Source organism: Gymnogyps californianus, unplaced genomic scaffold (genome assembly GCF_018139145.2).
Source record: "Gymnogyps californianus isolate 813 unplaced genomic scaffold, ASM1813914v2 HiC_scaffold_49, whole genome shotgun sequence".
Lineage (NCBI taxonomy): Eukaryota > Metazoa > Chordata > Aves > Accipitriformes > Cathartidae > Gymnogyps > Gymnogyps californianus.
The window spans coordinates 95,460-117,240 of record NW_026114389.1 but is presented as its reverse complement, the minus strand read 5'-3'; the positions used below and the strand labels follow the sequence as shown (position 1 = coordinate 117,240).

At 52.1% G+C, this 21,781-nt stretch overlaps 3 protein-coding genes across 6 annotated transcripts in view; all 3 read left to right on the top strand.

Annotated features, from left to right (window-relative positions):
* The first annotated feature begins 3,414 nt into the window (after positions 1-3,414).
* LOC127028925 (centrosome-associated protein CEP250-like) lies at positions 3,415-9,572 on the top strand. 4 transcript variants are annotated; one of them, XM_050914591.1, is made up of 7 exons: positions 3,415-3,477; positions 3,934-4,065; positions 5,102-6,286; positions 6,893-7,048; positions 7,474-7,581; positions 7,749-7,799; positions 9,200-9,572. In XM_050914591.1, the coding sequence occupies exons 1-7, from the start codon at positions 3,436-3,438 to the stop codon at positions 9,389-9,391; spliced, it is 1,866 nt and encodes a 621-aa protein (XP_050770548.1). In that variant the 5' UTR covers positions 3,415-3,435; the 3' UTR covers positions 9,392-9,572. The 4 variants fall into 4 exon arrangements, with proteins under 4 accessions (XP_050770548.1, XP_050770547.1, XP_050770545.1 ...); XM_050914590.1 differs by lacking the exon at positions 9,200-9,572 and having other exon boundaries at positions 5,105-6,286; positions 7,749-9,193; XM_050914588.1 differs by lacking the exon at positions 9,200-9,572 and having other exon boundaries at positions 6,896-7,048; positions 7,749-9,193.
* A 710-nt stretch (positions 9,573-10,282) lies between these two features.
* LOC127028935 (endoplasmic reticulum-Golgi intermediate compartment protein 3-like) lies at positions 10,283-14,925 on the top strand. The gene is made up of 4 exons (XM_050914600.1): positions 10,283-10,391; positions 12,175-12,262; positions 12,930-13,095; positions 14,721-14,925. The coding sequence occupies exons 1-4, from the start codon at positions 10,304-10,306 to the stop codon at positions 14,808-14,810; spliced, it is 432 nt and encodes a 143-aa protein (XP_050770557.1). The 5' UTR covers positions 10,283-10,303; the 3' UTR covers positions 14,811-14,925.
* Positions 10,830-21,781, top strand: part of LOC127028923 (centrosome-associated protein CEP250-like) — a 95,612-nt gene continuing 84,660 nt past the window's right edge. The window contains exon 1 of the mRNA XM_050914583.1: positions 10,830-11,182. The gene's annotated coding sequence lies outside the window, so the exon portion shown is untranslated. The remainder of the gene's footprint in view (positions 11,183-21,781) is intronic.

Here is a 21,781-nt window from a genome sequence, read left to right as displayed (position 1 = left end):
CACTTTCTTCAGCGAGCAAAGTTGCTTTTGCTCAAACTTTGCTGAAGTTGTCCGTCACTGGCATAGATTCGGATAGAATTGTAGTTTGCAAGGTGGCAGTTCTGGAAGATGCGGTATTTTTGCATGAAAACAGGTAGTGTGGGGTATGTACGTTTGCCCGGAGGGAGCTGTCTGGTCCCAGGCAACCCAGGAGGGCCTTACACATCACTTCCAAGTGAACAGTGCCAGTGCCTTTTGGCAGCCCAGGGTATGAGTGCGGTATACAGCAGATGCTCTTAACCTTGCAGCCCAACGTCCAGGAGCTCTTTCTCCTCCAGCTGATTCAGAAGCGGCACTGGCCGGCTCTGCCCAGGACTCCAGAGAAAGGACTCCAACTGTGTTTTGTCCCGCTTCCAGGTTTACCGCCAGCAAGAGTCGGCTAGCAGTGGTCTGGAGCAGCTGCGCCAGGAGTCCTCTCGCCAAGGGCATGCGCTGGCCAAGGTGTGCAAGGAGAAGGAATTGCTGGTGCACGAGAAGGCTGCCCTAGAGGTGCGACTGGCAGCCGTGGAGCGGGACAGACAAGGCCTTTCAGAGCAGCTGGCAGAGGCCAGGTAAAGGCGGGGAGGAGACCCTAGGCAGGACATGATTTAGTGTTCTTACTGGAGTAACTCCCTGTGGGTGTCAGGAGCAAGAAACTCCTTTCTCTCCGTATTTGTAACTTGCAGGTCGGCGAAGGAGACCCTGGAATCCAGCCTGTTTGAGGCTCAGCAGCGCTTATCTCAGCTGGAGATCGCCAGGAGTCAGCTTGAAGTCCAACTTCACACCGTCACGCAGGCCAAGGAGGTGATCCAAGGTGAAAGGCTCATTGCTTTGTTTCTGGTGCTCCCCCTGCCTAGGGGAGATGGTATAAAAATAGCTCTCTGTCTGCAGTGCTTCTGAGGAGTGAAGGAGCTGGAGACAGATCCCTCCTACACTGAAATTCAAATGGCTTAAGGTCAGTAAAGTCAGAACCACTGTTTGGGCAGGCACTGAATCTTGCCATTTGTCGTGTTTGCAGGGGAAGTGAAGTGCCTTCAGTGTGAGCTGGAAGCGGAGAGGACTCTGATGAGGCAGGAACGGGAAAACATGGCAGAACGGCTCTTGCAGACAGAACGGCAGTATGACAACACCCTCAGACTCCGGCAAGCTGATCATGAAGTGGAAATAAACAAGCTCCTGCAAGACCTGGTAGGAAACGATACGCTTTTGAATTCTTTGAGCAAGGTTTGTGGGCTGGCTTGAGAAGAAGAATAGCGTGTGAAATGGCAGCAGTCATCTGTCATAGGCCACACGTTGCCTAGGCCAGGCAGCAGAGCCAATGGCTCCTACTTGAAGGCACGTGAACACCCACAGGACTCTGCTGGGACAGTAACTGCAGCCCCAGATTCAGGGTGGGCCTAAGACGAGTTCAGCAGAAGGTTGGGTGGTCCCCACCCAAAGCATGGCAGCAAAGGGGCAGGAGCTTACCGGACTCCTGTCTACCGTGAAGCGGACTCCTGACATTCCTGCCAGCTGCAGGCACGGGAACTTTGTTCCTTTCTGTCTGTCCTTCCGCGGTTGACAGAGGCATTAGCTTTGGGCTAGAAGCGTATGGAACAGGGCCCTTGTCCCTGGTACTTCAGTTCGTGGCCTGTCTTGTGACTAGGGCATCGGGGTACTGGCCTCTTGCTCACCCTGCAGTCCCTCAGCATCTGTTCATTGATGAGAATGGAGTTGAGCTTTGAAAACAGAGACTCTGAGAACAGAGAGAAATCCCGAGGCGAGAGGTGTTGGGAAACAGGCAGGCATCAGAGAGGGGAAGGTGACGTCTCCTTTTCTTCCACCTGCTGACCCTCCTTTTAAGTTCCTCGATAGGATGTGGTTGATGGAGGGCACAAAGCCACTGTGGTGCGCTGTGCTGGTGAGGGGTTGTGGGAGGGATGAAGCTTCCCCTTTTTTTTGAGGAGCTTGGCTGGGACTCCGTCTTGAAGTCTTTTCCTGCCCTCATCAGGCAAGCGAGCGGGAAGGGCACCATTCAGAGGTCCAGGAGATGCTGGAGCAATGGGAAAAGGAGAAGGCAGAGACTGAAAGGGAGCACGAGAAGAAGCTGTTTGATGTGAAGCAGGAAGTTGCTACCGTGCAGGCTCAACAAGAGGAGGAACGAACCAGAGTCGAAAATGCCAAGCAAGAGGTAAAGACTGTGAAGGCAGAATTTGTGTGGTGTTTTTACTCTTCTGGGCTCCTTATTGGCAGTGCTTCTCTGGACACTGTCCGTCTGGGTAGAAGTGTCTCTCATCTGCCCCTTTGTGAAACAGGAGTGATGCCTTAGCAACCATGAGAGCTTTGTGCCACGAGGGACAGGGCCTCTAATGCGAGAGGCTACCAGAGGGTAGGTTTAAGAAAGGCAGGAAGCGCCTTGCCGGCCTGAAGAGAACGTGAACACCATAACTGTGTCTCACAAGGGGTGAGCTCAAAAAGGAAGCCACCTGCGCAGCAAGGATAGAGCTGTGGGAGGTGGCTGGATATCGGGCTGCTAACTAGGTGCAAAAGTCGCTATTGAAAGACACACAGGGCACAGCAGGAGACCCTCACCAGCAAGGCAAGACACTGGAGAAATGCCACACATTTTCCTGTTAGATGGCCAGGAGTTTGTTGGAGATTCAATCCCAGAGGGACCGTGGATGGACCATGTTTATAGTGCCAGTCTCCCTTAGGAATCTGTGCCTCCAAGTGGGCAGATAATGACCTAGGAGCCCAGCAGCATAGGGCTTTGAGAACGTGTGAGCCCGTCAGTCTTTGAGTCTTGCCGCACAAATTCTGCGTGGGAAGTTTGAACCCGTCTTCTCTTTATTTCTGTGCAGGTCCTGCTAGAAAAGGAGCGTGAGAAGGATGCTTTATTAGAGACGCTGCTCCAAACTCAGGGAGAGCTGAGAGAAGCCTGCCAGCAGCTCCAGCAGCTGAGGCAGGAGGTGGAAGAGCAGCGAGAGAACGGGCAGGTAAGTCTGACTAGTAGGGTAGGTTGAAGGAACGGGCCGTTGGCAACTGGACGTAAGCTGCGGGAGAGGCTGAGAGCGCCAGGTAACAGAGTGAAGGGCAGTACCCAGGACATAAAACATAAGTCCTGGGACTGAGGAGGCAAGGACTACTGCAGGCACTGAAAGCACAGAGCCTGGGAAGCTCCAGAGATCCGCAACAGGAAGGCAGGGTTACAGTGGAAGCAGAGCTGGGTAGCAAAGCAGAAAGAAGTGGCTGAATGAATGTGATTTTGAGACAGAAAGAGGAAAAAGCTGGGCCTGATGGCAGGTCCCAGTAGCCTGCTCTCCATTTGTGTTTACAGAACATCACGGCAGAGCTGCAAGCAGAGCTGCAGGAAACTCAGAGCAAGATCGAGGCAGTGGAGAAGAGGCACAAGGAGAAATCCAAACCGTCAAAGAGGAAATGAATATCCTCCTTCAGCAGCGGGATGCTCTACAAAACCAGGTGACTGCAACAGCAATAGCTACTCCAGTCATCAAACAGGCCGTCTCTCCACGTCGTGCCTTTCCGTGGCAGAGCAGCAGGCTGATGGGGTGATCCCTCGGACTGCCACCATACTGTGGTCTCCATCTCAGCTGCTCTGAAGGAGACTTACAGGCCAGCTGAATCTCAGCTGCCGCCCTGGACAGATGGCCTAGTGCTTTTGCCTGTTTGCCAGCAATCATCAGCATGGATTTCTGCTGGTCTTGTTACTGCTAGCCTTGGTTTTTAAGGTGGTTTTTCAGATGACCATGGTGACCCACTGAGATTTTTAAACAAGTCGGCTGTATCCATTGTGAATCTGGTACTCTCGTGCTAGGGTGGAATTTCAACAACTTCTTTCCCTTTCCTCACAGTATGTACTATGGCTGACAGTGACAAGCTGTAGTCTTTGACTGCTTTGTTTATGTTTTACTTGAGGTGGAAGAGTTGACATCTCAGCTAGCAGCCTCTGAAGAGCCTCTAAAGAAGGAGGCTGTGACTCTACATCAAGAGGTGGCGTCTTTGGAAAGGAAACTGGAGAGCACTGAGAAGCAAAGAAAGGATGTCATGGTGAGGCTGGCAGATGCCGTGAAGGGCCATTTCTTACATGTTGTTTGGCCTTCTGCTAATAATTCTAAGGAGCAACTTCTTCCAGTGGAGAGCTGATTTTGGGTGGTCTCGTACAGGTTCAGTCCAAATCTGAGAAGATACAGAGTGGTTGTTTTTTGGTTTAACCTTTCCAATTGCAGTGTTCTGAATAAGTAAGGGAAGATGCCGTAGTCACAGAAAACTCCGTGATGATTCAGGGTGTTTATTTTCCTCACTTCTGAAGATTTCTGCCCTCGAAGCTTTAGTCAAAGTAATTTTCAAACTTGTCTCTATTTACATTGCATAGCTTGGGCAATTATTTGTGTCCAAATCCATATTTAGATTTCTAAATATCTGGATCTGGAAAAAGGGGTGAGAAGACAAAGTCTGCTAATGATGGAGAGCTGTTCAACGTTGCCCATCTGAGAGCAGACAGCGGGGAATAAATACAGACATTTGAGAAACCAAAGTGCTGATTTGGCTAAATATGTGTGCCAGCAAGGGGAAAACTAGTCCTGATTTCAAACACTGAATGAGAGACTGTGATCTGACCATTACTCCTTCCAGAGGGCACAGTGGGGTTCTAGAGGATGGTACCCTGAAAACTCTACACAGGAGAGGTCCAGAAAAGGCCCCAGCACCCCCAAAAAAGGGAAATCAAATGTTGGGGTGGTTCTCTCTTCCCTTCCTCCCTAGCAGAGAGAACAGCATCATGCCACTGCCTAAATCATGCTTAGTCTGGGCTTTAAATCTTGGCTGCAGTTCTGGGAGCTCCTCCCCAAAAGAACACACTAGAGCTAGAAGAGGTTCAGAGAAGGGCAGAAAGGAAGGTGGGACTGGCTGAGTAAGCTGGGAAAGACGCAGCCTAAAGGGTGGCGCGGGAAAGGTCTGCAACATCCCGAGAGGCAGGGAGAGGGGGGGCAGCACTTGGCTGCCACTGGAGCAGGAGTTCCAATCGAGTACGAAAAGCAAACATACACAGACGGCATTACTGAATCTTTTCCTCCCTGTTTTGCAGCAGGAACGGGACAGACTGCAAGCACTTAAAGAAGAACTGGTATGGGAGATAAAACTTCTTCAGGAGTCGGTCACAGCCTCTGAGACCCGAGCGACTACAGCAACAGATAGGCATCACTCCCTTGAACAAGAACTCCACACCACAGTGTCTCTCCTAAAAATTAAAAATGAGGAACTGGAAATGCAGCGGGAGAAAATCCAGGTGCTCCAGAAAGAGGCAGCACAGGGAAAAGCTTTGCAGGAGAATCTCACTCATGTGACTGCCATCCTGTCAGAGAGGGAGGGAGAAATGAAGGTGTACCAGGAACAGATGAGACTGCTGGAAGAGCAGAAAGAAATGCACAAAACTGCTCTGGATCAGGTTATTAAGGACGTAAGAGAGAAAAACCAGAAGATTGAATCCCAGCAAGAACAGATACAGGAGCTGGAGAAGCAGCAAGAAGAACAAAGGATTGCTGTCAGCAAAATGAGCAAAGACCTGGAAGAGAGAGACCAGGAGATCAGATCCCTGAAGACCTTGCAGAATCTCCAGCTCAGGCTAACCAAGAAGAATGAAGAGGTTGGACATCACAGAGAGCAAGAGAAGCTCCTAGAAGCAGCCTTGCACGAGAGGGAACAAGAGACCAAGGCTCAAGGTGAGCAAGAAGAGTTAGACGAGGAAAGAAGAGCTCTTCGGGAAGATCTCCGGCACGTTCAGCAGACGCTGACAAAGAAGGATGAAGAGATCAAGTACCAGAGAGACAGAGTCGGGTATTTAGAGAAGACTCTGGCAGGGAGAGAACAAGAGCTTAGGAGGCAGAGTGAACTCCTGAAACAAATAACATCGGCTTTGCGATGGAAGGATGGAGGGGAGACCCTACAGAAACAAATCCAGAAACTCCGAAAATGGGAGGAAGAGGAAGCAGAGAAGAGGAGAGTTCTCCAGGAGAGAGACCGTCTCTTGCAAAGGCAGAAGGAGCTAACCCAACAACTGGAAGATGAGCGGAAGGCAAAGGGGGAAGAATTGGAGCGTGCGATTGCTATTTTGAAGCAGACTGAAAGCGGGGAAATGGAATGGAAAGAGAAGGCACAAGCACTGACTCTCGCCCTTACCAAGAGTGAAATGGCCAATGGCACGTTGAGGGAAGAAGTAGCCGTCCTGCAGAGTATGGTTTCAGAGAGGGACACGGACCGGTTTCATCATCAGGTAGGCACTGTGACTGATCATCAGTCAACTCAAATGTCTATAAAGGGTTCTAAAGCTGTTTCCCATAAAGATATGGGAATATATATTCCCATAGATCCATGACCTGCTTGGCCATGGAAGAAACCGTGATTGCAGCCAGCAGGCTTGCCTGTCTGTAGAGCTCTGGCCAGAGGCCATTCACCTGCTAGAACGTTTTCTGTCAAGCCCAGAACCACTGAAAGTACTACAGCGCTTGCTGTTAAAATTCACTCCGGTCCAAAAGCTGGGGACGGGTAATTGGTTCTCTCCTGTCTAGGCAAGCTTAGCCAACGTGTCGTGGTTAGGATTTGGCATGGAAAGGACAGGGCACAGTTGACCAAACTAAGTACAATTTTGTAGCGATGGCTGAAGAGCAGCCCTGATGGTGCTTAGAGGATGCTTTCAGAGATTTAGATTTCTGAGGTACAGCTTTTCCGGTGTATTAAAACTAACGGAGTTCGTACTGCTGCCTGATCAGGTTAAAGGCTTCATTGCGCATTCAGGATGTACTCTCCCTGACTTGTTGATTGTGGCCCTTCTAACCTTTCTGGGGCACCAGCTCACACAATCTCCTCTCTGTATGCCCAGCAGGCTACTGCAGAAGGGGAGCAGCTCTCGTGGCTCTCGGAGAAGAGACTCCTGTCGCAGCGGCTGGAACATCTGCAGCGAGCAGTTGCAAGGCTGGAAGTTGAGAAGACTGAGCTGAAGCAACTCAATGCTGAGCTCAGGAGGACTCTTGAGCAGGTAAACCAGGCTTTCACTGCCTCTGCAAAGCCTCACGGTCCTCTGGAACACAACCCCTTTCCACAGACAGCGCTCTGGAGTCCTCGGCTTGTTTCCTTCCCTCTCCCACCTCCCCTGTGGACACACACGTCCGTATTTTCTCTCTCTCCTGGCACCCCACTGCCTTCACAAATGCACATTCACTCCGGTACCACCCTTCTTGCCCCAGTGGCCCCATACGCACACATCGGACACTCTTGTGTCAGGATCTGCTTCCTCTCGCTCTTTCTCTTCCGTAGTCTACTTGGAGTGCTTTTGGCCCCCGGCGTTCTCTGGTGCACTTAACGGTCTCTGAGCAGACACCTCCTTGCCGTGATGTCCAGAGGTCCTTTTGCTCCTTGTTTGGTGGCAGGTTTCTGTGACCCTTTCTCCTATCCAACGTGCAGGTGGAACGTGAACGGAGGAGACTGAAGAGATACTGTAGTGGTCGGTCGCTGCCAGATGCGTGCGGATTTTCTCTCTCCGACCAGCACAAGGTGCCTGCTTCTCGACAGGTGAGAACAGACTCTTACTTGGTGGGAGGAGGCTCTGGCCATACAGAGGAACAACGGCAAATCCCGGTGGCAGCAGCCCCCCGGTATAGACCTAACGGCAGTCGAATATAGACCATGGCCCTGGCCAGACTGGAGGCCAAAACCAAATCCTTGCGTTTTCTTCACAGGAGGAGTCTCACACGCGCTGCAGTCGTCGATTAGCTGAGTTGCAGAACCAGGTGAGGAGGAGGAAAGCTCTCATCACAAGCTGCTGGGGCTGTACTCATGGGCACAACTCTGCACGCTGCTACAGCCCGAGGCTTGTTTGGCTGTCAGGGAGCGAGTACACCAGGCGGTGGAAATACCCAGTCAGACCCATCTGTTGGCCGTGGCCAAACACCATCATTCACCTAGGTCTAGTCTCTGGCTTGCCTAAAGGTGGGAGAGGGATTGGAGGAAATGCAGAAAACTGGAACTCGCCGGAAAAGAGGGAGTATTCTAAGGCTGTCAACTCACCTGGTTGACTCCTCCTGTTTTCCCTTGGCTCAATTACCAGTGGAGCTTGCATCATATCACTGCGCATTCCCCTGCCGGGGCTGGCTGCCTGAGTTTCAACATCTAGTCTGCTCTGGCAGATCAGGGTCGCCCTTTTTATCTGGTTTGGCTTTATGTTGACAGACCTTGGTGGTGTAATTCCAAGGCAGCAGGTTCCATAAGCCATAAACCTCCTTTAGGAACTGCTTCTGTTATTTGAGTTCGCTTGCCAAGAAAGAGTATTTTCATGTTCCTAGCCTGAGGTTGGGGATGGCATTCCCGTGGGGAGCACAGCCCTCGGCGAAGCACACGTCACTTGGAAAAGAGAGGAAAACCTCTGACCTGAGCTGTGCTCCCCAAAACAGCAAAGCCCTGAGCGCTGCTCCCAGTGCTGGCATCTCCTCCACCCCAAAGCAGGCAGAGGGCAACATGCCAGAGCTGCTGTGGCCGCACTGCACTGCAAACCTGGGAGGAGGTGAGAGCAGCTGGGTCTCTGCCCCCAAAAAGCCCAGCAGGCACAACCCCGTGTTGCTAGGAAAGAAGAGAGTTGGAGGAGTTTCAAGGCCTCCGCAGTCCTTTAAGGCTCGTTTCCCCCCTGGGCTTGGTTCCTCCAATTCTGCTCTGCTCATTTGTGAAATGCTCTGAAGGGAGGAAGAAGGGAGGAGAAAACCTCCCTTTTCGTGTGCTAGCTGTCAAGTTTTGCAACTAGATCATAACAGAACAGCTCTTCAGTACCTTGTGTAACCAGTGGTGCTCCTGCCGAGGACAAAGCGTGTGGAACCGAGGCGGCAGTAGCCCAGATCTCTCCTTTGAAAAAAACGAGCTGGGTTACTAAATCCTGTAGGAACCTCTGTCTTTCATATACGTGGAATGTCTCGGTGGTGTACGTGTGAATGGTATGCCGGAAAGAGGCTTGAATTGTTGATAGTCTCAGGTCAGTTCAGGGTGACTCTGGGAACCTGTTAGTGCCCATTCCCCAAGTGGGACAAAGCGTTTGTCAGGGCTGGAGTTAGAGGGTGCGTCTTCCCTGACAGCCGGAACCGTGGAGCTGCGGATGGTCCTAACAGCGTGGGCTTGTCTGAGCTCGGCCTTTCGCCTCTTTCAGGTGTCCCTTCTGCAGACGCAGCTGGCGCAAGAACGCAAATGCAAGCAGGACTACATTGAGTGCTGTGCAAAGACCAGCCAGGAGCTGTCAGACCTTCACCGAGAGCTGTCTTGCTCCTTAGCAGCTGTGGTCAGGGAGCCCGAAGCTGCTGTTCTGGAGGCAGAGACTCGGAAGCTGGCTCAGCCTCTCTGAGCCTTCTTTTCCTGTAGAGGAGCAGCTGCAGCATCACGGGGTTCCTGTCTCGTGCCCTTCCCAGGAATGCATTACGTTTTGCTGTGGGAAACGGGCTGCGTTTGTTCTCTTTGCCTTTGCAAGCATCTCCTGGTGACGGTGGTTTTTAAAGTTTTTTTGAATAAAAGGAATTGTGCAGGACCGCACTTTTTCAGTAGGAAAAAGCAAGGGGTGGGTAAATAGGTGGCTTAGGAAAAGAGGATGCTGTTCTTTTACTTGCGCAAGTCAGCTATTGGGAGGTGTCGTAGGATTGAAGCTGCTGAGTTCGTGGCCGTTCCCTGTGAGGAGAGGGGGAAATGGAGGTGTTCTCAAAGCGAAGGGGGAAGAGTACACGCCAGGGATCGAAGGTGGGGCACGAGAGTGGGATTTTTCCTTCCCTCATCCCCTCCCTCCCTCCCTCCCTCCTTCCCTCAGCACAAAAAGCGGCGGTACTCTGCCGAGCCGCTTTGCTCTCAGCTCTGTCGCCGCGACAGCCAGCCTGAGGGGCAGCCCGGCTGTTCTCCGAAGGGCGTTAGTAACCAACTGCAGGCCTGTCAAAGAGGGAGGCAGCGGATGGGCTGGGGAGGGCGCGAAAGCCAGTGAAAGCCGCTCCCTGCCAGCAGCTTGGCCTCGGGGTCGAGCCCTCTCCAGCTAACCGATCTCGGCCCAGTCCGCGTCTCTCGGGCGTCCTTCCGAGGCCCGGGGGCCGTTGGCAGGGCGGGCCAGAGGAGGGCGAGGCGGCAGCGAGGAGCTTCCCGGCCCGGAGGCGACCGGGAGCGCCAGCCCCTCCCCGCCAGCCCCCTCGGCCGGCTTCGGGCCGCGCTGCCGGGCGGGCCCGGGGGCGGTGCCGGCCCGGCCCCGGCAGGCGGGTTTGGTTCCGGGCCGCGCGGCGCCATGGCCTCGCTGTGGCGGCTGAAGCGGTTCGATGCCTTCCCCAAGCCCCTGGAAGACTTTCGGGTCAAGACGTGCGGGGGCGCGCTGGGTGAGCGGGCGGGGTGAGGGCGGCCGGGGGCCGGCGGGCGGGCCCGGGCCTCGCCGTGGGGCGGCGGCCGGCCGGGGGGGCCTTGCGGGCCGGCGCTGGGCGGCGGGAGGCGGCGGCGTGCGGGCTGAGGGGAGGCGGAGGCTGAGGCGGCGGCTGAGGGGAGGCTGAGGCGCGGAGGCGCGGCGGAGGCGAGGCGGGCGAGGCGGGCGTGCGGCCGCGATCGGCGGGGCTGAGGGCGGCTCTCGTCTCCCCGGCAGTGACGGCTGTCAGCGGGCTCATCGTGGTGCTGCTTTTCTTCTCGGAGCTGCAGTACTACCTCCCCAAGGAGGTGAGGAGCGGCGGCGGGGGGGGCGCGGCCGCGCCGTGCTGCCTCCTGCCGCCGTGCCCCGGCGGAGAGGCGGCCCTGCGGGCCGGGGCGGCCTGCCGTGGCTGCGCACCCCCGCCGAGCCGCCGCCTCCTCCGCCGCCCCCTCCGGGCTGCCCCCGCAGCAGCTTCACCCGCCGCAGATGGGTTTGGGGTTTTTTCTTTCCCCCAGCCGGTGGCCTTGACGACGGGAGCGGGCTGCCCTCCCCCGAGAGCCGCCCTGCGCCGAGGTGCTTCGATAGCAGGCCGAGACCACAGACCTTGGCAGTCTCCTTTGTGAAGAGGGATCGCAAGGAACTGTGCTGATGCTGCAGGGGGAAGTGGATTACATTTCAGCGTAACAGCTTCTGTGGCAGCTGGAAACAGTCCTCCTTGTACACCGAACCAAACCCCGCATTTAGGGTGCTGCAGTGTGCATCTTGTTCCCTGTACGTCACTTGGCCCCAGCCATACGCACTCTTCCAGTCTGGCACGTTCTTATCCCCCTGGCTGAAAGAGTCTGTATTTTCCCTGGCTGACTGGTGACTCGACCCTTAAGCCTAAACTTGCACCTTACTACGTTTACTTTGTGTGTGTGTGCATACCTGATAAACATATTTTAGTTGATGTATCAGTTAGAAGTTGTAGTAAGCGGTCCTTGGCTCCATAAACATCTCCTCTACAGTATTTGCATGTTATGACTCATCCTTGTACTTCAATACAAACCAGAAACGATTCTGGCAAAGTGCTGCAGTCTAACAGTAATACTGTCCTGACTTTTCCAAAACATGAGCTCCTTATTACCTTTACTGGGAGACAGTGTAGTTCTGTGGATCAGCATAAACGAAATTTGTTGAGTTGTCATCACTCGGATTTAACTTTTCTGTTGTTGAAGTTGAAAGGCTAAACTAAGCCAAGAGCTGAACAATCAGTAGGTTTCTCCTGTGAGGGTTTCTCCAGTTGTCATGGGAATGTGGTGATAGCGTTCTTACTGCTGTGTCACTGAGCAGCCTTTCTGTATTCGCAGGTTGTGACATTACAAATTTAGTGTCTGGGGACGACAACTATTTACCATTTTGTGTAACAGGTCCAGTATCCGTCACAGTGTACTGACTGGGTCTGCTTCAGACAACATTCTAACAAAGCCTTTATGCAAGTAACGTCTGATGGACGCTCCAGGAAGGCTTACAGATAGCCGGTTCTTTCTCTGGAGGCTGTTCTTGAGATGACGAATGCTACTCTGTTAATTGGTGTTATTTCACACCTCAGCAGGCTCTATGCATACCATTTCAGGTGGGCTTTGGGTGCAGGATGCACAAGTTCCAACACAAAATCGTTGCATTCGTGTGTAGAACACATTGTGCATTGTGTGTAGAGCAAAACGCGTACAAGATAGCGTTTCTAGACATGTCTCATCACTTTGAATCCTCTTTTCTCTTAGAGCTGGGGAAAGAAGAAGTGTTTGATCCAAACTCTTTGGATGCTGATGGCTGCGAGAGCTGTTGTGGGGCGGAGTCAGAGGACGTTCGGTAACCTTTACACCTTTTTGTATCTTCTTAGCACTTGAATTCATACTGTTCTGTTGCATGCACTTTTTTTTTCCAAATGTCTGTGAAGGTCTGTGCAATGAAATGCTGGGCACGTGTTCAGAGAATGATGAGAACTGTTGTGGGTTTGGTATGCCTTTGGAAGCTGCAGAAAACAGAAACCTGTTTTTTGTGGTGACCAAGGTGTTATCCAGAGGTAGAGGAGTAATGAAGAAAGTTTGCCATTAACCGTCCCTCCCGTTTTGACAGTCTTGGCCTAAAAACAGAGGAGAGGAGGAGTAGAAACAGGCAGATGCTTTGTTCACACGGGAAAGTTCCAAACTGCTCAGAGCTGGGGGACAATGATGTGGTTTTTGTAGCAAATTTCTTTGCCCAGGAGTGATCTGACTGTCTAAACGGACGGGCAGAGCCCTCTTCAGACTCAGGAACTGCATGCAAACAGCTTGCATCCTCATGCCAAAATCTCAAAAAGCACCTCAAGAAGCTCGAGCTCCTTCAGGAGCATTAGGCCACCTTTCAAGGTCCAGTCCCTGATGTTTGCTTTGTTGCTTTGTTGAAGAAGCAAAGAATCCGCCAAGGATTCAAGTCCTGAGCTGGAGCCTCTCTTTCTAGCGATAGAGATGGTAAGATGGTGCTCGTGCTTTTGCAGGTGTTGTAATAGTTGTGGCGATGCCAGAGAAGCATACAGGCGGCGAGGCTGGGCCTTCAAGAACCCAGATAGCATAGAGCAGCGCAAGAGGGAAGGGTTTAGCCAGAAAATGCAAGAGCAGAAGAAGGAGGGCTGCCAAGTGTATGGTTTCCTGGAGGTCAGCAAGGTGAGAGACGGGTTTTGCTGTGAACCTGCTGCGTGATGGTGGTGCCTGTGAAAAGGCAGAGTCGGGGCGTTCCTCTCCTTTGCCAGCTGTAGGTGTTCCCAGGAGCGTAATATAATAAATAACCCCGGGGCCCAGCAAGGTGCTTGTGCCCGTAAAGGGGTTCAGTAGGAGAGTCAGGAAGAGCGGTGGGAAGGGGCTAATTCTCCGTTTCGTTGTGTGGGCTGGTCGGAAGCATGCCGGCTGGAGAAGCTTAGCTTTTCGTACCGTCTAGCTGGCGAGTCTTCTTGCCGAGGTTTCTGGAGGAGGAGAGGCAGCTTCTTTGAGGGGAGGTTGTCCCGCCTGGCCTTCTAGTCTTAAAACAGAGAGCACCAGCGGATGCTGGAGATAAGAGCAACCACCAACTTGCCAGCAGAGGTGCTGGAGAGAGTGAGATGTTCTCTTCTGTAGAAAAACAGTGGAAGCAAGGCTATTGGAGTTGGCTGTCAAAGCTGAAAACGCTCAGAGAGGTGGTTTTTGCAACTGGTGTGTGAAAACGTAGTCCGAGATGTACCAGGTAACTAGCCTGTCATTTGGCGGGTTACCAAACCCGGAACACTTGGACATGCAGGTTACGTCCCCAAGTACCTTCTAGAAGTCAGGCCCAGGCTAATTCTTTTTTTTTTAATGCAAACTCTGGATTTTTTTACGTCTTGGTGTACTTTTCCTGGAGACCACCTTCTTTGTTTCTGGAAAGGAAAGCTTTTACTCACGAAGCCAGACGTTGTGATTTGAGCATCATTGTGGGTACCGAACCGTTCGGGGACCCTCTCTCACAAAGTGTGATGAGCAGGAAAGATTCGAAGGGGCATGCTGGAGGTAGCGAGGGTCCCAGGGTGGGTGTCACAGGAGGAGTTTCTGGGGGCCGTTGTTACGCACTTGGAATATTGCACATCTCCATTCTCATCAGGTCTGCAGGTAACACAAGCAACAGGCTTGCACAGGCGTTGAATGTGTAATGTAGCACGTGAGCTTGGGACATTCCGATCTTCCAGGGGAGAGTGTGTATGATGCTAGTAAGTGTCAGGGAGGACTGGCACCTAATATCCATATCCCTTTCAAATTCCAGGATGAAGTTTTAACAACCTTTTTCTTTTTGGGTTTTTGCCTTGTTTTGTTTTGTTGGTTTAGTGCTTTATTTTTGCACGCACCTTATTTTCATGGGTCTATACATAGGATCACTGTTGTTTCTTGTATCAAGGGTTTTTTTACCCTGCTCACTTTCCGTCTCAGTTACTTTCTCCATTCCTTTTCTGTGATACTGTTTTGTATTTCCTGCAGCAACAGTCAGTTCCCTCACAGTAGGGTTAATTCCTCTTTCTTCCCATTTATATGTCCACTAAAATAATTTGCATAAACAGTTATTATCAACATCAGTATGTAATTATGGCTTTCAACATGACTGCCTGTGAGGCACAGGGGAAATTCATCCCCCTGTTGGGACAATATCTGCTGATATTGTCACCTATGAAAATGAGTTGCTTGGTGTCTATCTTCTTTAAACAAACATTTACAAATCCAAGCACTAGTACAACTGCTTTATTTCTATAGGTTCAGACCTTTTAATGAAAGATTACTGTCTCCTGCAGGTAGCTGGAAATTTCCACTTTGCCCCAGGCAAAAGTTTCCAACAGTCTCGTGTACATGGTATTTTCTTTTGCTGTTTATTGTGGCCTTGAGCTTCCAAGTGTACCTGACCATTTTCTTTTAGTATCTTTGCATTGTTATCCATAATAGTGACAGGAGTGCTTCAGTGGGGAGGACATTGTTGAAGTTTTGTTATAGAGGTTTAGAACCATCATGAACCAATAGCAAAATGGTTTCTGTTGGTGCTGCCACATGGGTGTGGAAGAACTTGGAGGAGAAGGAGAGCCTGCCCAGAAACAGTCTCACTTGTTCTACAAAACTTTGCTGCTCTGCTGTAAAACAGCCTCCAGTGAGGTGTTCAGCCCAGGAGCTGAATATCAGTATCTCTGGAAGGGATAGCTTGGAGAATGCCTCAGGAGAATTTCAAAGCAATTAGAACTTTTAGAGTAACATGTAAGTTGTAAGGGACTTCCTCAAGTATCTATATAAATGCACAGTGGCCAGAGCAATAGTGGTAGTTTATGCCTCGTATCTTTAACAGGAACTTGATTAAAAAGATTTGTTGTTTAATGGAATGTTTGCAGTTCCCTTGATCAAGTTTTTGAAGCGTGAAGTTTGTAGTAAAGGTTTCCGAAAGAGCTTTAGTTTCAGCCTGATTTTTTTCCCCCTTCCATCACTCATTCCAGTTTAACCTGTACCACTGAGGCAAAGGTCAGGGGAGAATGTGAATGTGCTTTGTGAGAGTAGCTAGTGTATTTGGAGAAAAACTAGCAAGCTTTTGAGCACAGTTTCTAAAGATTAAATGAAGAAACACTTTTGTGCAAAAACCTTGCCTGTTTTTCCCCACAATATTAGTTGTTCCAATGAAATATTTTGCTTCTTCCCGCAGAACTTGCTTTGTGTGCTTACACTAGCATGACAACAGCAACCTTACTACAGCTAGGATTTACAATTTCACAGCATGTATCCAAGTTAACGAGACGCATCTCTGCATTGCATCTGTTCTCTGTAACAGGCATGAATGCAAGCTGGCTGTCCTGAGAGCCAGTACTTTGTGTACGGAGAGGAGGGGGTGAGGTCAGGATAGGTCTCTCTGCCCCTGAATTCCTGCAAATCTGAACTGAGAAATGAAGGGCTTACACTGGGGAAAACACAGGCGAAAACCAGAAAGGACTATGTAGTTACTGCAGACCTTTTGGAGGCAGAGTTAGGAATATCGGTGTTTTGAGGACAGTGAAAAGGAGCAGGAGGAGGGATGATGGGCAGAGGAGCTTTCCGCTTTCTGGGAATTCTGTCACGTTAAATAATGAGGAATAAAGGCTCCTAATTCTTTTCTCTATATGCAACTGTTTGTCAGCTCGTGGGATCTCCCGAGTCCGTTACGGTCTGTTGAGATCCCTCAGTGGCTCTCTTTCAGGTACTTTTCCCATCTCACCGTGAACTCAGGTGAACGTTTTGCATTTACAACACCCTTTTGCAAGGCGTTCAGCAGGTCTGCTCTGCTGTAAGAACGAACACCTCCCCTCGTGTGCTTGCTCCCACTGGCTGTATCTGATGGCCCGTGTTCCTCTGCTGGGCAAGAGTGAACGGTCGCTGCCCGCTCTCTCCCTGCCTCTCAGGATGTCGTAGACCTTTCCTGTGCCAGCCTGCAGGCCGTGTCTTTCCCCCGCTGACGAGTCCCGGCTTACTCCGATGGTCCTTTGTGGGAGCCTTTCAAGCCCTGAGCTTCCTTGCTGCATTTCTCTGAACCTCTTTCAGTTCAGCTCTGTCTGGAGGCACCAGGCTGCACCCAGGATTAAGGTCCTGGCTAAGCGTGATGTAGGCAGTGGCGTAATGATTTTCTTCCTTCTGTTCTCTCTTGCTTTCCTAGTTATTCGTAACACGTGATTTCCCTTTTCCCCCAAAACTTAGCCCGTGAGCTTGGCATTCTAAATGGCCTGAGGGTTTTTGATAAAAAATCAAGCCCCTAACATCTCAAACTTTCTCGGAAAAATGCTGTATTGGGTTTGCGTGGGAAGGTTTTGGTAGCGGGGGGGGGCTATAGGGTGGCTTCTGTGAGAAGCTGCTAGAAGCTTCCTCTATGTCTGATAAAGTTAATGCTAGAGGGTTCCAGGACGGACCCGCCGCTGGCCAAGGCCGAGCCAATCAGTAACAGTGGTAGCGCCTCTGTGATAACATATTTAAGAAACGCAAAAAAAAGTTACAGGGGAGTTGCAGTTGCAGCGAGAGAGAGCGGAGTGAGAAGATGTGAGAGAAACAGCTCCGCAGACACCAAGGTCAGTGGAGAAGGAGGGGGAGGAGGTGCTCCAGGCGCCAGAGCAGAGAGAGAGATTCCCCTGCAGCCTGTGGTGAAGACCATGGTGAGGCAGGCTGTCCCCCTGCAGCCCATGGAGGTCCACGGGGGAGCAGATATCCACCTGCAGCCCGTGGAGGACCCCACGCCGGAGCAGGTGGATGCCTGAAGGACGCTGTGACCCCGTGGGAAGCCCGCGCTGGAGCAGGCTCCTGGCAGGACCTACGGACCGTGGCCCCGTGGAGAGAGGAGCCCACGCTGAAGCAGGTTTGCTGGCAGGACTTGTGACCCCGCGGGGGACCCATGCTGGAGCAGTCTGCTCCTGAAGGACTGCACCCTGTGGATGGGACCCATGCTGGAGCAGTTCGTGAAGAACTGTAGCCCGTGGGAAGGACTCACGTTGGAGAAGTTCGTGAAGGACTGTCTCCCGTGGAAGGGACCCCACGCTGGAGCAGGGGAAGAGTGTGAGGAGTCCTCCCCCTGAGGAGGAAGGAGCGGCAGAAACAACGTGTGATGAACTGACCCAAACCCCCCTTCCCCGTCCCCCTGCGCCGCTCGGGGGGGGGGGAGGTAGTAGAGAAAATAAGGAGTAAAGTTAAGCCCAGGAAGAAGGGAGGGGTGGGGGGAAGGTGTTTTAAGATTTGGTTTTATTTCTCATTATCCTGCTCTAATTTGACTAGCAATAAATTAAACTAATTTTTCCCTAAGTCGAGTCTGTTTGCCCGTGAAGGTAATTGCTGAGTGATCTCCCTGTCCTTATCTCGACCCACGAGCCTTTCATTTTATTTTCTCCCCCTGTCCAGTTGTGGAGGGGGAGTGATAGAGCGGCTTTGGTGGGCACCTGGCATCCGGCCAGGGTCAACCCACTACAAATGCATTACCCAAACCGTACATGACCCCAGACTTATTTCTTCAGTATCCGTATACCACGGTAATCTTTGTGCCCCGAGGACCTCTGATGTTTGCTGTGTTTGTTTCCTGCCAGGTGGTAAGGACTGACCAGTTTTCAGTCACACGACATGAGAAGAGAGCCGACGGGCTACTGGGAGACCAGGGTCTGCCTGGTGTCTTTGTGCTATGGGAACTTTCGCCCGCTGATGGTGAAGCTGGCAGAGAAACACAGGTAAGAGACGCTTCAGTCCATTTTGTTCACCCTCCGTTGATTTTGCCATTTTGCGTAGCTTAGAATTCCATCCTCGCTTAGGCACAGCAGGGCGAATGCCTGAAAGCCATCCAAGCCCCTTCCCAGTGGGTGGAGAGGAAGAGGCGCTCCCAGATGCCCTTCCTCTCCGTGTGACCGTCTGAAAGGGACTGGGGTTTTTCTGATACTGCCTGAAGCGTTTGAATCCAGTATCAAGATGGAGAAGGAAATTGGTGCAGCAAGCAGAAGTCTGATACAATGGGTCTCGGTTCAGACTGATTTCCTCAAAGTCTTTTTTAATGGGAAGGCTAGATTTATAGAGCATACCCGTCTTGCCAGCACCTACAGCAGCACCCACGCTGATCCAGCCTGGTTACTTACTCGGGCATTTGCTAGAGCTTGTCTGCGTGTTGTAGCTGGCGTGGAACGTCTTTCTTCTTTCCGGGTCCTGGCCCTTTTGGCTGCCAGGGCGCGCTGTTGACTCCTGTTCGATGTGGTCGTCAACCCAGACCCGCAGATCTCTTCCAGCTTTTTAGCAAAAGCTGTGCTAAAATCCCAAACCCCCGCATCTGCTGGCTTCCCTTGCTCAGCTAGATGGGTGACCTTCTCCTAAAAGGAAATTACCTGAGTTAAGCAGGACTTGCCCTCGTGACCCCGTGCTGGCTGTGACCGATGACTGCATTGTGTCCTGGTTTCGTCTGCGACAGAGTTAACTTTTCTTTTTAGTAGCTGGTACAGTGCTGTGTTTTGGATTTAGTGTGAGAATGATGTTGATAACACGCTGATGTTTTAGTTGTTGCTAAGTAGCGCTTATCTTAAGCCAAGGACTTTTCAGTTCCCCATGCTCTGCCAGCAAGCCGGTGTGCAAGGAGCTGGGAGGGAGCATGGCCGGGGCAGCTGACCCCAACTAGCCAAAGGGGTATTCCATACCATGGAACGTCATGCCCAGTATATAAACTGGGGGGAGTTGGCCGGGAGGCGCGGATCGCGGGCTGGGGGAACTAACTGGGCATCGGTCAGCGGGTGGTGAGCAATTGCACTGTGCATCACTGGTTTTTGCCTCCCCCCCCCGTTCCTTTTTTTTATTGCATTCCTTTTCATTACTATTAGTATTATATTTCATTATTACTATTGTTAGTATTATATTTTACTTTAGTTATTAAACTGTTATCTCAACCCACGAGTTTTACTTTTTTTTCCTTTGCTTTTCTCCTCCTTACCCCACTGGAGGGGGAGGGGAAACGGCTGCGTGGTGCTGAGTTGCTGACTGGGGTTAAACCATGACACATTGTCTCTCAAGGGTTTTTCAGTAACTCCCAGGATAACCTTCTCCATAATTTTACCAGGCACTGAAGATGTCAAGAAGATGTTGGAAGAGTGACGGCGGATTGGAGAGGGCCCGGGAGGAGCTGGAGTTGAAGGAGGTGAATGGCGCAATGAACGTGAAGCAATTCCTAAAGGAGTTTTGTGCCTTATGGAACCTGCTGCGTACATTGGAATTCCACCACCAAGGTCTGTCAGCATAAAGCCAATCCAGATAAAAAGCGGGACCCTAATCTGCTGAGCATCTAGAGCAGGCTAGATGTTGAAACTCAGGCAGCCAGCTCCGGCAGGGGAATGCGCAGTGCTGAATCGGAAGCCAGCGGTGCCCACGGAAAGCCGGGCGTCAAGGGGACTTCACGGCAAACAATATGCGTAGGCGAGGGAACACCACCAGTGGAGAGAGGGACAGAGCTGACCTTCTCTCTGAAATAATGAGGGCACCTTTGTGAAACGGGGCTTGGAAGCCTGAAAAACCCTCCCACGCTCTGGCAGGTAACCCAGAGGTAGGAGTGGGAGAAGTGGCCGTCTGCTGCTGAGAGAAGTGGAAGAATCTGAGAGAAGTGGAAGATCCCAGGAAGTGGGCGATCCAGGTCCAGTTCCGCTCTTTCCCAGACCCAGAGGAGTGCCCCAGCCAGCCAGCTGAGGACTAGTCTTTGGGCAGAGCACCTTCCTTTTCCTGCTGAACTGCTGAAGTAGGTCCACGGCGCAGGCAGACACGGCAGTCACGAGGGGAAGGGGTTCAATCAGTTAGCTGTAGCAACAGAACTTCCGACGCTGAGGCTTCCTGCTGGAAACACCCTTAAGACACAGCTCGATGGCTTCAGCAGTATTCTCGGCTCCCTTGCCAGAGCGGAGCCTCATGGGCTTGACTCACCTGAATCTTCCAGGCATTTTGCCCTGACCACCTGCGAAGATTCCCGTCCTCAGGGAGACCAGGGCGTACCAGACCCATGAAAGCAGATGGAAGAGAAGTCTGGCCGCTGCTGCTACTGCCACTGCCGCTGTCAAAGGATGCAGCAGGGTTCAGCAGCTGGAATGTACATTCTCACACGGATAAAACCAATGCCCTACAGCGCTTAGGTCTCTGACTCGGTCCGATACTGGGATCGTGATTAGCGCGGAACAGCAATACCAGACTAACGACTGCCTGAAGGCTCTAAGCTCTGGCACTGCCTCGGATCCCTGGAGGCGAGGCAAGAGGAGGAACGGTACCTCCGCTCACCGAAGCAATGGGTTTGCTAGGTGTTTGACTCTGCCAAGGGGTGGAGTGTGACTGTTCCCTCAGCTCCTGCTCGGATTTTGGCTAACCCAGCTCATGCTCAGGCCTGCTGTGTGCTGGGAGCAGCACCATTAGGTTAAAGGGAGAGCACCAGGTAGGCAGCCCAGGTGGCCAGAAAGAGCTGAAGGGCCACGATGCAGCCGTTATCCCCTGCAGCTGGCTGTCTCCTGCAGCCATCATCTTTGTCTGGCAGGATTGTCTGAAGCTGACTTTTGGAAATGGTAGAGACCAGACTTCCAAGCTGGAAGGTATCAAACATCAGCTTACCCCAAAAGCCTTTGAAGCGGGTCCAACAGCAGCCGGACTGCCGAGGCTTTCGGGCTTCCCAGTGTGATACAGGGGACGCCTGCGCCATGACAGAGGAGGAAGCATGAGCAGTCTCACCCTGGCTATTTTTTTTGCTCCTAAGTGCACAAATTCAGTGTTACAGGTTGTGAGTTATGAAAGCTCGTGACTGGAGTGGTGAGTGAGTGAATTCGTGTACTAGACGAGTCTGGGCAGAGGGGCCTGAGCCCTGTTTGTCGGATTTCTTCATGAGCTCTTCCTGAAATAAAGCTTACTTCACGGAGGACGTTGTCCTGTGAATTTGAAGTTTTCTCTCCCCTACGGGTTTTTCTGTCACTGCTTGCAGCCTGTCCCGCTCGTGCTGCAACGCAGGGGGAAAAAGATGCGGTCATTCCAGCTATACACGCTTGGTTTTCGTACTAGGTCGGACCTCCTGCTGCAGTGGCAGTCAAGGGCTGAAGCTGGAGCTTTGAGGAGGAAGCTCCAGCTGTTGAGGTGGCTTCCCTGTGCGATGGAGCTTGTCTGGTGTCACTGCGGGCGCAGCCTTCTTGCCCCGGTGTCCCCGTGCCCCCCCCCGACCCTCCGGTGTCAGGGACTGCTTCCTCCCGCTCGTGCTCTCCCAGACTCCCCAGGGCGGGCTTTTTGCCCCCAACGTTCTCCGGGGCCCTTAACGGTCTCTGAGCAGAACTCGCTGGAGCAAAGCGCTGCCGGGGCGGCCTCTCCCCCGCGGCAGCACCGCAGC